Source organism: Lactuca sativa, chromosome 1 (genome assembly GCF_002870075.4).
Source record: "Lactuca sativa cultivar Salinas chromosome 1, Lsat_Salinas_v11, whole genome shotgun sequence".
Classification (NCBI taxonomy): domain Eukaryota; kingdom Viridiplantae; phylum Streptophyta; class Magnoliopsida; order Asterales; family Asteraceae; genus Lactuca; species Lactuca sativa.
In genome coordinates, this window is record NC_056623.2 from 191,442,276 (window position 1) to 191,457,690 (window position 15,415).

Consider the following 15,415-nt stretch of genomic DNA (forward strand, 5'->3'; position numbering starts at 1 on the left):
ACAGAACGATAGCTGAATAGGTCTCGGCTACGAATATCGGCTCTACTCAACCCCTAAACAAAAAATTCCTTAAATACAACTCAAAATGCCCCAAATCCCCCTATAGGTCAAACTTGGTCAAAGACTAAAGTCAAAAGTCAAAGTCAACGGCCCGAGTTTACCCAACATGTCGAGTTGTCCTTCAACTCGCCACGTTTCTCCATTAACTGCAAGGTTGGGAAGAAACCGATCTAACTCGCCGAGTTTATCAATAAACACACCAAGTTCACTAAAAACCCAACATCTTAATTCGTTAAGCCGACATTATCGAATCTAAGAGCTTCACAACTCAGATCTCAACTAAAATGGCATCTAGAAGGGTAAAGTTTTCAAGTTTACCCCTAGGAACCACCAAAATGGGTTCAAAACCTAAACCCTAGGTTTAAAAGGGTGAAGGCTTAATCATTAATCAAGTAATCACCAAAGACATAGCCCCAAAATGCAGATATGGTCCTTTAAAGCTAAATAGCCACGTAAAGTTTCCAACTTTACGCTCATGCATGACTAAGAGAGGCTCAAATGATCAAAAGAGGCCAAAAGAAGGACTTAATGAATGCATGAAGCCCTTATGACCATAAAGTTGGCACCTTTATGCCAATAAGCTCACGTAGATCTTAGATCTGAAAGAATAAACATTTGGGATGTCCTAATTCCCCATCATCCACCTAACCATGGCTAAAAGCATAAAATCTAACCCAAAAAGAGATCTAAGCAACCACTAAGCAAGGTGAGAACCTGATACCTCAAAAACTTGACAAATGAGCTAGTGATTCTGGATCCAAGACTTCTTCTTCAAGCCAAGCAACTCCCAAATCCTTAGCTCCTTCAATATGCACCAAAAATGAACACTCAAGGCTCTCCCCAAGCTCACACACTAAAAAATGGTAGATAATGTTCGATTTTAGGGTTTCTGGACAGAGGAGGCTGGTAAGGAGACAAGCCAAGGGACTTAAGGCCTTTAAATAAGGTGCAACACCCTAAAAATTAGGGTTTCCTTCCCAGCCGCTAACTCGCCGAGTCGACTCATTAATCTCCGCAGCCAAAAACAACTCGACACGCTGTGTTGAGGCTTCCAACACGCCGAGTCCCCAAGAAGATATAAATAATTGGAAAAAAATAAGTCATACTGGAATCAAGCGTTACAATTATCCCCCACTTGAATCAGACTTCGTCCTTGAAGTCCACTGCCTCGAACAATCCTGGGTAATGCTCCTTCATCTCATCCTTAGGCTACCAAGTCCATTCCGACCCCTTGTGGTGCCGCCACCGCACCTTCGCCAACTCTACAACCTTGTTCCTCAAGGTTTTCGTCTTTCGATTCGAAATTTCCACTGGTTCCTTGATGTAATTCAGGTGATCATCCACCTAAATATCCTCCATAAGCACGACTGCAAAATCGTCCACCAAACACTTTCACAGCTGAGAGACATGAAGTATGCTATGAACCTGGCTGAGCTCGGCTGGAAGATCTAGATGATACGCAACCCGACCCACCCGAGCCGAAACCCTGAAGGGACCGATATACCTAGGGCCCAGCTTGTCCCGCTTCCTGAATCGGATGACACCTTTCCAACGTGACACCTTCATGAGGACTATATCTCCCACCTGAAACTCCAAGTCTATCCGACGCTTTTCAACATAGCTCTTCTGCCGACTTTGAGCTTTCTGGAGCCTGCTCCGAACCTACTGAATCAGCTCAATAGTCTTGAGTACCACCTTGGTACTCCCCATGATTCGCTATCCGACCTCGCCCCAACAAATCCAGGTCCTGCATTTCCTCCCGTAGATCTTCTCGAATATAAATTAATTGAATTACCTTCGAACAGCCATGGTGATTTTTCCATCATCCTTATCATGTTGTGTCACACCCCCAGACCAGACGGCAGAAACGTCCGAAGGTGGGTGACTTCATTGTGTAATATCATAACAATTGAATATAAATGAAACAGAGCAATCCAAACTTCATACATTGAGATAACAAACTTACATAGTTTACATATTGTATTTGTTCTTCGAGTTATACAAAAGATACATAAGTAGAAAACTTCAAACTACAGCTAAATGATCTTGCATCAGCGTCCCTTGTTACCTGCTTACTAGATCCCTGAGAATACAAGTCGTTTTGAAAAGTGTCAACTAAAAAGTTGGTGAGTTCATAAGCATTTTTGTAAAATCGTTTACACTTGTTTAGAATCGTTCTCATTGTACTTTCATAAAATCCGATATTTTCTATGAAATCGTTTGAAGTCTTGCCTTGAAAATCATGGTTATATGTGTGCATGTCATTAATTTTGTTCATCCTTATAAGGAGTGATTTTGAAAAGTAGTGTGATTTGTAAAAGCGTGCTGTGTACGAGAATAGTTCTTTTGAATAGTAATAGTCAATCGTTTCAAGAAAAATTCCTTATTTTCAAAAAAGAAATATGGTTGAAAATCTTGTTTCTCTTATCGAGTAAAATTGAGTGTGCGTTTTAGTTTATCGTTATCGAAATCGTAGAAAAAATCGTTTTCTCCAAAAAATCCTATATTTTCTGCTATAAAATATTCGTAAGTTCTAGTTTCCAACTATGTATATGTGTGGGTAGTTTATTGTTATCAAAACCGTTTACAAACGTTTTCCATAGAGTCCTACGCTTTTTAATTTGTAAAAATAGCAGTATTATGACTCTATACTTGTTAGGAGAAAGAATCAACATGGCTATTGTGGACATTCTACGCGATGAAGAAGGACAGTCAACACAACAAATGCGGACCATCACCTATCACGTGTAGGACAGTCAACACAATGTGCCAAAATTTATTTATGAGGTTTTCCTTACATAAATTTGTAGTTAATATAGCATATTCTAGTGAGTCGTTATAACCATACTAATCTAACGGAGTGCCTGTTTTGGCATTTCTCATGCGCCCTCGGTTTGGAAAAGACATTTGTCACCCTAGACTGGCCTGTCTAGCTGTAGCGAACAACGAAGATGCGGGGTGCCAACCACGTATAGATCTATATACAAATTCCCACTCTCCCTCCAGGAGACTATGGCTATAACTCCTTACATGACTTAGACGTACACTAATATTTTTATATTTAGGTACTTTTGAGATTTGTTTGACTAGAATATTCACAACCTTTTGAGCAATCGTTAGAGATCCATTATTTGTTAGATAAATAATGAAATTCGTACTTACTGAATAGAAATATCGTTCTCGTTCCATAGCATTGATTGTGCTCGTTAACTAGGTGCTCATGTTCGTTCCTTTTCATATCATATCATTCGCGTTCCATATCGTTGATTGTGCTCGTTAACTAAGTGCTCGTGTTCGTTCCTTTTCGTTTATTGAAAAACAAGTCATTTTAGTCAAGAGAAAAAGTGTCAAGTTATAATTTTTATAACTGCCGGTTATGACACGCATTTTTTGTTTTATGACACATAGAACATTTCTTATGTTGTTGGAGGTTTTACGACAGCCGTCTATGACATGCAAATATTTCTGTCAAAGAGGCTCTATTTTCATATTTTCTTGACGCAAACTTTTATATTGAATATTTATAGAATACTCCCTGATAGTTTGCAAAATAGTCACAAAGTTCCCATTTTCGAAAATTTCTAAAAATAGTGTCAACTTATCAAAGTCCCTTTTTATAACTTTTATCTTTAGGCATGAAAGCATAGATAAAGGGGTTAAGTTTGACACACCCAATAGTTGGGAGGCTCTTTTGTACACAAAGTATCCTCTGTTCCTTATGGAGTTGTGAAATCTTACGTTCATGAGAATATTACTAAAATAATAATTTAATAATATTCCATACACACATGCAAATTAAACATATGTATACATGCAATTATTCAAGTATTTAGGCAAGATTTGACTTGTACTATCCCCAAAAACATTAAAAATATTGAAAAAGGTGGGGTATGAAGCTCACCTTAGTTGACTTGCTGGGTGATTTGAAGAGCTGAGGAGGAGTTTCCAAGTTCCAACACTTGGGAGTTTCTTTGAACTTAAAAATATCCAAAGAAATCTGGGAATTTCCTTTGAAGAGATGAACTTGGTGCTTGAAGGAGCTAGAGATCACTCTTAGAAGTTTGTTGGAGGTGAAGATGAGAAGTGTGAAAGTGGAAGAAGAGGGGTTCACGTATTCTAAGTGGGGGATATGAGTGATATGACACTTGCTTGGAGGACTGGTGTACAATGCTTGGTTATCCATGGATATTTTGTGTTTAACTGAGATTTCTATGAGAAATGAGGAATTTCATCAAATCACAAAGTCAATCCCTTTGTCCTTTTCTTGATTTAGGATAAGGTTTTCCTAAATCCCAAACATTTATTTTTATGAAGAATATGCTTAAAATAATTAATTTTAGCATAAAATAAGGGTTTTAGGGGCTCAGTTAAGAAAAACACGAGTTTGGTGGGATTCTCGACCTCAAAATACCTTAAAATGAGAAAAAGATCCGAAATGGTCCAAAATCCAAAGTTATAAGGTGAAATTCGGAGTCATATGATAAATTCCGAAGTTGTAGTTCAAATTACGGAGGGGAGGGTACATCCTGCGAGGGTCCGAAGTGGTTGGCAAGGAGGTTCCGGAACCAACAGGCGAGGTCCAGAGTCATTCTCGGATCCGAAGTCAGAAGCGAAACCGTCTGGATCAGCTTGGAGGTCCGAACCGCCCACATCTCCGGAGTCAGAAGGTAGTTCCGAAGCAACTAAGGGTCCGGATGAGAGGCGTAGTCCGAAGTTGTGATTCCTCTTGGTTTCTTATAAGGCATTCCGGACTAAGAAGGTTCAGGAGCAATAGGGTTCCGGACCAAGAGGGTCCTTTTGGGGCTTCCTCTTCCGGTTTTGAGTTGTTTTCGACTGAGGAAGGTACTTAGGGAAATTTGAGAGAGATTTTAGATACATGGAGAGATTTGGGAGAGATTTCACATACTTGGAGAGATTTGGGAGAGATTTCACATACTTGGAGAGATTTGGGAGAGATTTCACATACTTGGAGAGAGTTCGGAGAGATTCACCATACTTGGAGAGATTTCGCATACTTGGAGAGATTTGGGAGAGATTTCCCATACTTGGAGGGATTTGGGAGAGATTCACTATACTTGGAGAGATTTCGCATACTTAGAGAGATTTAGGAGAGATTTACCATACTTGGAGAGATTTGGGAGAGATTCACTATACTTGGAGAGATTTGCATTCTAACACTATATGGCTCCTTAGGAACTCATATTGAACACTTAGGTGTGTTAGCACAAGTCTCACAATAGTCCTTGCTTACTTGAGGACGGAATTTCCTTAGTCAAAAAGGCTAGTTGTGACATGTTGCATTATCTTCTGATCTGAGCCTGTATATATTACTCAAAATCAAGGGCGGCAGTTGAATACCACTGAATCAACTGGTCAATCATATTCTCACAATACTCATTCAATTGTTTTAACTGAAACAACTCTGACTTTTCTCTCAAACGTTTCATCAAAACAGATTATGTGCATCAGAGAATCATGCAAGAGAACTTACAATACTGAGGAAATGGAGGGTCACTAAAAATGAATGTGTACACATTCTTTTAACTAACAACAAAATCCTCAAAAATTGCTTCAACAAAGAACTTGAATCTAAAGAGATTTTTTCTTAATTAAACAACACTACCAGATTAAAAGATTGATGTTATAATATCGAGAAAAGCAAAATCCAATTCTAAAAACTGAGCAGGCTATGATCAAACCCTATCCACTTTCTGATATCTTCACGAAAGAGAAGATCTTGTTCTTTGAATATATGAAGCCAAATTTAAAATTTATAAAATTCATAAAATGAATATGAATGAAGCACTTACATATAGTTATTTTGCAAAGAACATGACCGATGGTGGTATGGGAAGATAAAAGACTCTCCGATCTTCTTCCAGATAAAGGCTTCGATACACTCTAGGTTGTGGTGGTGGCCGTCTGCTTTAAAGTGATTTAGGCCAGGGGAAACTGCATGTCGTTTAAATATAAACAAAATCTCCAAGATTTGGGGATTTGATGTATTTTAAAATTTGAACTACTGATTTGGTTTCCAAAACTATTGGAGAAATTGCAGAAGAAACGGTTGAACAATAGAAGGTTTCCAAATTTCTTGCTATTTTTTTGGATACTATCGATTTGAAACTGCTGAAAAAAAGGAGTATATGTTTGACTGTAAGGACAAATGTGGAATTTCACTTAGACGTTTTGAGCGGAAAAATTAGATTGGGGAGGGGCTTAACAATTGCCACGTGGCAATATAAATACTTATTTATTAGGATTACTATGTGTGAGACATGTGTATTACACGGGTTGATTTAAAAAAGATTAAACATTAAAGTATAAACATAAAATATTTTTTAATGTATAACTTTAAATTAAGAAAGGAAGAAACATATTTATTGCAATTTAATATCATATATATGATATTTAGTACTTTACATATATAAATATATGACTTTAATTTTATAAATTGAAAAAAAAACAAAAATTGACAAGTGGATAATATTTATTTCAAAAATACCATAAAATGACAAGTATGGAAACTTATAAGAGATTGACACGTGACAAAAAAAACTTTGATTTATTGAAAAGGATTAATGATTAGTGATTTAATTTAGAATTAAACCGTACACTGTCATAAATTATTAAAACTTTATTTGAGATTTCTCTAAATTTAAAATCACAAACCGGTGTTTTCTCCGGTTTATAACTAGTAAATATGACATGGATTCATTAATGGGCAGAAAATAAAGTTGGCCACCAGGAGTAGAGCATGTCGGACCATTGAAAGGCGACCCACAGGAAGCCTCCGCCCACATATCTCCCCGCCAAATCCAAACAAAAGATCAAAATCAAAAACCTAAAAAAATGGGAAATTTCAAAATTCTATGATCCAATACTCCAATTGCATCCTTGACTTTGATCATTGCTTTCCTAACCACAAGTTCTAGATACACTATACACTCCACCTCACAAGTGTCCTCCCTTTCTAAGCTAATCTCCACCTCTCGTTTTGCTAACCTGTTTGTGACCCACTTTCTCTCTCTAAGCTTTGTGCTACCCTTCGAAGAACTCAAGTTAACCTCTTGAAATTTGAGATTACAACTAAGGAATTTTGATAGTTTTTGTTCTGGGTGAAGCTTACAGTGATTCCTGATTGATGTTTAGATAACGAATTTATCTTATATTGCGGATAATCGGCGATGTGTGGGTTAAGAAGTGACTGCTACTATTTGTTTGTGGGATTATTGAGCTTCGAAGGTGATATTTACAACGATGTTTGAGTGGGAAGGCGAAGAGGTTTGTAGAAATTCCCTTTTTGCTGTTCGATTTTTTTCCTTTTACTTCAATAAATGTTTGCTTATAGAAAAAATGGAGTACTCTTTTCATGCTTCCCTGTGAGTTTAGTTTGAGGTGATTAACGTTTAATGGTGTTCTTGGATGATCATCAGAGAGATTTTTGTTAACAGAGTAAAAAATAAGACCACAAGTCCTTTTATATGCTGGATACATTACAGTTATCCGATTTCTGAGTTTTCAACCACTATGATCAATGCATCTATCTATCTTTACTTGTAATTATAGTTTCTATAGTAATTTCAGCTTCATATTGTTTGGATATTTGTAATACAAATGGAGCTTACATTTAACTTATACATTTAAAAAAAAAAAAAATCAGCTTGCGAATATCATATGGGGAAAAACAGGTGAAAATGAAGATCACATTGTGCCATATCCTGATGAAACTTATGAGATAACTCCAGAGCTATATGAGGAAAACAGAAAGGTGTCTCCATTTAATGCTACAAAACTGGATCTTGAACACAAAGGTATGAACTTTTTCCGAAAAAACATTTAAAATGCAAGGGTTTTTTCGAGAAAAACTAAAAAAGTCGAGGGTTTATTTGGAAACAGTTAGAAGGTTGATGGTTTTTTTTTTTAGAAAACAAAAAAGACAAAGTTGAAGGTTTTTTTCGGAAAAATGAAAAAATACAAGGTCTTTTTCGGGGAAAAAAAATAAAAAATGAGGTTTAATCCAGAAAAAAACAAAAAATATAAGGCCTTTTATGAGATTAACCCATATAATTATATGTAATTAAATTCATGTTGTTATATATTTTAACATGTATAAATGTGTGTATTTTAGTCTTTGCATATAAAAGAAGAACGAAATTGAATTCCTTCCACACTCCCTTAGGAATAATGAAATCCATCAAACATGGAATTTAAACGATTCCAACATTGTTGAATTCCATCCATTTGGCAACCAAACACGCCCCAGGAATGGAATCTTGAATTCCAATTCCATCGGAATCCATGAACAAAACACACCCTCATTTTTTCTGGAGTTTCTACAAGCATCAGTATGAGGGTTGATACATATATATATATATATATATATATATATATATATATATATATATATATATATATATGTCTTAATGGTGTGCATTTATTGTTAGTAGATTTTGGGTTCTAAAATATCATTGATTTTTAACAGATGAAAAGGCTCAAGTAGATAGTAATTTTGTTGATTATGGTTGGACAAATGTGGGGAGCTTTGATGATCTTGATAGAATATTAAGGTAATGTAGTTATTGTTCACTTAATTCAAATATTATAATCCATATTTTTATTCCATGATTATATTTGATCCTTCTGATGTTATTCATCTGACTTAATATCCTCACAAGTGATGTTTTGCAGCAACAATGACTTGGTGTATGAAAACACAAACATTTCATCTATGGAATCTCCAAGTTTGCATATAAAAGATGTAAACACAAATTTGGAGCTGATGGAATGCAGTGAGGGCAAAAATGGAAAGGTATTGTTCGTATAACTTTAGTTTTATGGTTTGTTTTTGGATAAAAATCCTGAGCATGTTCACTGTGGTTGTGCACATGAGCTACAACATATGGGGAGCTATCACAGATTTATCGGTTTTCACAGTCAGCTTCTTCAAATAACGCACAAAGAATTGGAATGCCAGATGAAAACGGAATCGGAATCAGAATCGGAATCGGAATCGGAATCAAAAAGGTAATTCTGGTTCTAGATGTTAGTGGAGCTATATGTTGGTTGCTGTTTATGAGAGTAAAAGGGTGTTTGGAATTTGATTTAAAAACAACTTATTGACTTTTTGAAAAGTCAATAAGTCAAAAAAAAAAGTGTTTGGCAATATGAAAAGGACTTTTAAAATAACTTCTCATTAACCCTTCAAAAAGGAGATTTCAATAAGTTAGAATTTCTAACTTTTCAAAACCCCTTTTTTAACTTTTTGGGTTGTAAAAGACAAATACCCTTAAAACATGTATAAGCTAAGACAAACACTTTTTAAAAAACTACTTATTGACTTATTGACTTTATGGTAATGAATGGCTTTCGGTTGTTGTAAGCTTTATGAGTGTTTCTTTTTGACTTGATGCAAAAAGAACATGACTTAGGTCCTATTTAGTTGCCTCTTAATTGAAAATATTTATGTTTGATTTGGATTTTGTATGGTGTTATTCAAGGAGTTGGTTTAGTTATTTTTTAAAACAAAAAAAATTCAACACAGCAATTCAGAGGTTCCAACCAAACAGCATGTTAAAAATCCAGATCTTAAAAATTCAGACCCTTTTAGAAATGCAAAATGGTAAAATGGTCATTTTGCCCTTCTTCCCCTTTCCAACATACATACTTTTGAGTGGTGGCTTAAGCAGATACTCAAGAATTGATGCATTTTTGTAATAAAGATGCATCTACTTACCCAATCATGAATCAAGTTTACTAGAATTTGTCTTCACATCATAACAAACACAACCGAAATTCCATAAGTCTTATTGTAATATTCCTTTTATATGTTCATAAGTTGTATAGATTCTTGTGACAAATACTTTGTATTATCAACTTTGAAGGGGTTTTTTTTATCTTAGTTCCAAATTGATTTTAGTATTTCATTACTCCTTGATATAATATCATTTTTCTTTTTTTTCTTTAATTATGACCTCTATGCATTCTTATATGCATTTTAGAGCTGATAATATTTCTTTGCATATACAGGCATGTGATCCTTGGTTTTCTCTTGGAAATGAAGGTAAAGAATTTGAAAGAGGGTATACACAACATATCAAAATACCTTCTTCAATGTCTAGAAATCAAGAAACTGAATACAAGAAGTCTCCTTGTGGTTATAAAAGCATAATGGGAAATCAACAATTTGAATCTGGAAGCTCTTCTTTGATGATGCCTTTGAGTATGATGACACCTCAAGAAAAGATTGAAAAACTAAGGAGGCGTCAACAAATGAGGGCATTGTTTGCTATATGTAAACAACAACAAGAGTTTAGACAAAATTCAAGTTTCACAAGTTGTTCAAATGAAAGCCAAATTGATGAAAGTTTGAACACTCTTGTGATGAACACAAATTCATTGGAAGATGCCATTTTACATCAACTACAAAATGTTGTTTCAACGGTAAATCATATTATAAGAGAAATTAAATATCATCCTACTTTTTCTTCCTACCTATGTGAAATGGTGACAAGTGTCATATTTTGATAAAAGTAATAATATTTTAAGACACTTGTTATTATTTCACATGGGTAGGAAAGAAAAGTAGGAGGATATTTAATTTCTCATATTGTAATGATAGTTTTTGGTATGATGGAATCAGGGAAGGAATGGAATGAGTTATTCAATGGGATGAAAAAAACAGTTTGTTTTGCATGAAGTATGATGGAATGGAATGGGCTATTCTTAAAGAAATGAGATTCCTTCCATTTTGTTAATTTTTTTTTATCTTTTTTTGGCAAAGGCCTTCTGTTAATATTCATTCATTAGCTTGGGGGTATAATTTCTATTTCATCATGGATAGGAATGAAAAATTGCAATATAACCCATTTTTATTTCTGAAATTTTATTGACAAATCCTTTTCTAAAGTTTTCATGATTTTAGTTGAGGTATAATTTTATTTTTTGAAATAGCTATAGAATATATTTTAATATAATCTTATTTGGGTTTTAATGAGCTATTATTGTGTTTCCTTTTCATATTTGTACATAAAAGTTCATTATTTTTAATTTAATTATGCATTTTTAATGAAATGTGTATTTCTAAAGTTTTCATGATTTTAATTGAATTATAATTTTATTTCTTGAAATAACTAATAAATAATTTTTTTTATTGTAACCTTATTTTGTAATGAGCTTTATTTTGTTAGATTTTTCATTTTTGTAATTAAAAGTTGATTATTTATAACTAAATTCTGTAATTTAAATGACAAGTCTTTTTCTTAAGTTTTCATGACTTTCAATTGAATTATACTTTTATTTTCTAATATAATTTGCAAATATATTCTTTATCATAATCTTATTTGGCTTTTAATAAACTTTTACTATGCTTTTAATTTTTCATGTTTGTATACACATACAAGTTCATTAATTATAATTTTACATAATGTATGGAGTAGACTTAAAACTAGACAATCTATTTACATATAATATAAAAAATTCAAATGAAAACTCATTCCATTCCTATAGACGAACCAAACATGATTATGGAATGTAATGACTCATTCCATTCCATCAAAACAAAAAGATAGGTGATCTTGTGAGAGACTAATGAAGACGTATTTTTCTTTCAGTTAGGCATTCAAATAAGGCTTTGTATAAGAGATAGTTTGTTTCGATTGGCTCAAAATGCATTGGAGAGGAAATATGCAATTAGTTCAAATGAACAAGTACCAAATGTTGTCACTCAAGAAAGATTAGGTGAAACAAAGAGGTTAGTTACATAATCATCAATATGTCATTGTTAATTTGTTTTATAAGGCTAAGTATTCATTCGAGTTTTGTTTTCATGTATAAACTATATAATCCATGTCTTGTGAACACCTAATTCATCTTCTAAATTGGTTCGCATGATGTTTTTTTGGAAGGAATGGAATCTTTCAAAAGAATAGGAATTTAAGGGAATTGGAATATGAAAGATTTGTAATTTGTCACACGTTAAAAGTTGAATATAGTTAAATTTTTACTTGTAATTAATTTTTTTTAGTTATTTGGATATATACAATGAGCTTGTTTTGGTCTTATAATAATAAAAATTGGAAGAATGGAATTCTATATGAAAGATTTGTAATTTGTCACACGTTAAAAGTTGAATATAGTTAAATTTCTACTTGTAATTAATTTTTTTTTAGTTATTTGGATATATACAATGAGCTTGTTTTGGTCTTATAATAATAAAAAAAGGAAGAATGGAATTCGAAGGAATGTGATGGAATTGAATTCCATCCATTTGCATCCATACATGCCATGGAATGGAATCTTGAATTCCAATTCCGTAAGATTCTTCCGGAATTCACAAAGTGAAATATTTTCAACATATGATGCTTGGGTAATTTCTTTTGCCACAGGAAAATTGAAATTAAATATAAGGAGAAACTAAAGGAATCATGGGAAAGCTTTATTTTCTCTTAGTTAGTAATTTATCATTCCTTATTTTTTTATTTGAGTAATGTATCTGCATATTCTTTCAATGACAGCTCATCAAGAAAGCCTGAAGGAGAGACAAAGACAAATCCAATCGACCGCATTGTGGCTCATTTGCTTTTTCATAGGCCACCCAAGTTATCCGGAGAACATCTTCAGTCACAAGGGTAATTCCGTCTTTTACACCTCCATTTTTTTAGCTTTTAGTATCTTTATAGGGTTAAATGTGTGTCTATTTAAGATCGTGCCACCTTTTTCCCAGTTTATGCATCACAGGAGTTTTGTATTATAAAATATGCAATAATGCTTCATTTTAAAACCAAAAGATGCAACATTTAAGTGAAAATGAAACCACTTTGTTGCATAAATTGAAGGGCTAGATTGCAAGAAATAGCAATTTACTTTTCTTTATTTGTTATTTATAGCATCTTTTTTTTCAATTCTTATTACAACACTATACATTGAGAAATCTACCCGATTATAGCAGTGTCATACAAATACAAAACAAATTTTCAATGCTATAATTGTGGAGATTTTTCAAAGTGAAAGGTTCTACTAAGAAAAATATACTAAAAGTGCAATGATATAATAGAAAAAAAATGAATTAGGATGCTATAATAAACAAATGATTTGAAGTATAAGTGAAAGTGTGAAAGTGAAACTATTTGTGGGATTTGAATGATTATGGACAACATTATGAAAATATTTATGGAAAACAACCATCCACCTCTCATTTTTTGTCCAAAAATCACTCGTAACGTGTGTGTGTGTGTTTTAATTATTGTTGTATGGATTCTTGGTGAATGTTCTCATTTTTCTCTCAGCTGAGTAAAATCCTTTCGGGTATGATTTTCTTGAATAGTGGAAGCCTACAACTCATTGATTATTTAAGTATTGTAGAATTCGATTTACTTCAAAAAGGTGTATTTGTATTTGTATTTGTATTTGTTGTGGAGAGGCGAAGCCACTTTACTTGAACCATGAAGTTGATTTTTGTTACGCATATACCTATTTTACTCGATGTGTATAACATAGAAAATACATAATAGTTTTTGTGAGTATTGTATATTTGTTATAAACATGATTGACTTGATGAAATCTATGTATATTTACCTAGATGAAACTTGAAAGATTTATAATTGGTTTTCATTAAGGTTACTAAAAAAAAAAGGTTGAAAGTTTTTTTAGGTCATCTGGTATACTTACCACTGCCACAAATGTGGTGGGGACGTGGGGTGTCATGTAGGCATGTAAAACAGGTATACTTACCACTGCCACAAATTTGGTGGGGACGTGGGGTGTCATGTAGGCATGTAAAACAGTTTGTTGATCCGAAAAAACTAGAAACTGAATAAATTGTAAACTAAGAACTGAGAACCGGATTGAATACCACCTATAGGTTCTGGTTTGGATTTCGGTTAAAAAGTTCATCATTGGTGTCATGACACTGCTATTTCATCACCACATGAGCTTGGTATATCCATAGTTACACATCATTCTTTTTCAATCTAAAAAAAATTAAATAATGAAATTGAAAAAACAAATTTAAAATGTGAAGAAATAAAAATGTCAAAAGGAAAAAGTTAGGAGATGTTTTTCATTGGGTGTGGTCAGTTGTGATGGGGACAACGATGGACCACACTACGGCCACCACAATGCACACGGGATAGTGTGCTAGATAGTGGTGGTCTGTGTCACAGTAGTAAAAAAGTCTTAATGTAATTATGTTTTCTTTTTTATATGATAGTCTTAACAAAACTGATTTTCTAGATGAAATATGCAACAAATACCTTTTGTTTTACGATCAAAATAAGCAACATTGTAACCGGCTTATTTTATTTATTCAAATTTCATGTTGCACATATATTATGTGTCTCAAATAATTTCATTCAAACACATTTATTATATTGATCTTCAAATTTCATGTTGCATTCTTGATCTTTTACAATATCACGACCCTTCTTCGTTTTCTTAATGCAGCTCCGAACGATCAACTTCTTATATCTACGCTCTCTACCTTGTTTGTCTTTATGTTATATGATTATATCATACAAACAAAGCATTTAAACTAAGTTCAAGTACAAGATTGACTAAATATGATTAATATATCATATTACCAAAAGTAATATCACGTTCCAACGAATGAAAATTTGTCTACTAAACAACAATCTCCAAATTATTATAGTATGGTTAGAGTTATTTTAACAATATTGTTACAAATACAGAATACTACAATAATGAAAAAATGAGCATCTTTTTTCCCATGTCAAACTCTGTCCTAAAAAAATTGGCTTCCTTTGATTTCATTTTTAACTATTTTCAAGGTATTTCACTTTCAATTATATCACTTCATCTATGTTCTTCAACACTTTCTTTTTGTACAAAATCACTTCAAGATCTCTATCAATGTTTGGACAAAATCACATCCCTTTAAATACAAAAGGTTTTATTCTTCACACATAAAAATCATGCGATTGCTTAGAAAATTCAACTTAACTATAATAATTTAACCTTGTAATTTGAACAGACGTGAAATGGTCTTCATGCGTTTTGATATGTTTACTAAGTTAATTCCCAAACCACACTTTCACCTAACATGGAGATTGATGTTTGCACATGATGAGGAGAGAAGATAAGTAAGTCCTCAAAGCTCGAAAAAGATAGAATTAAGGGGTGTTTGGGATTGCTATTTTTTTTAAAACAGTGGTATATTATTAAAACTAGTAAGAAACTTGATAAAAAAAAGAAACTAGATAAAAACAAGGGTTGTGCACCCAACCAACCCCGTTCCTTTTGCACTTTTATGTCTACTACAAATCTAGAAGAACGAACGAGAAACAATGTCATTGAAAATGTCTGCTTTCTTTAGTTTAGCCGGTCCAAAAAGATGATT

The 15,415-nt window shown here is 33.3% G+C and overlaps 1 protein-coding gene across 1 annotated transcript; it reads left to right on the forward strand.

The window, feature by feature from the left end:
• The first annotated feature begins 6,920 nt into the window (after positions 1 to 6,920).
• Positions 6,921 to 13,620, forward strand: LOC111878957 (protein LNK2). The gene is made up of 9 exons (XM_023875441.3): positions 6,921 to 7,344; positions 7,724 to 7,874; positions 8,546 to 8,630; positions 8,752 to 8,872; positions 8,998 to 9,087; positions 10,090 to 10,503; positions 11,673 to 11,812; positions 12,576 to 12,689; positions 13,347 to 13,620. The coding sequence occupies exons 1-9, from the start codon at positions 7,321 to 7,323 to the stop codon at positions 13,348 to 13,350; spliced, it is 1,143 nt and encodes a 380-aa protein (XP_023731209.1). The 5' UTR covers positions 6,921 to 7,320; the 3' UTR covers positions 13,351 to 13,620.
• Positions 13,621 to 15,415: the final 1,795 nt, after the last annotated feature.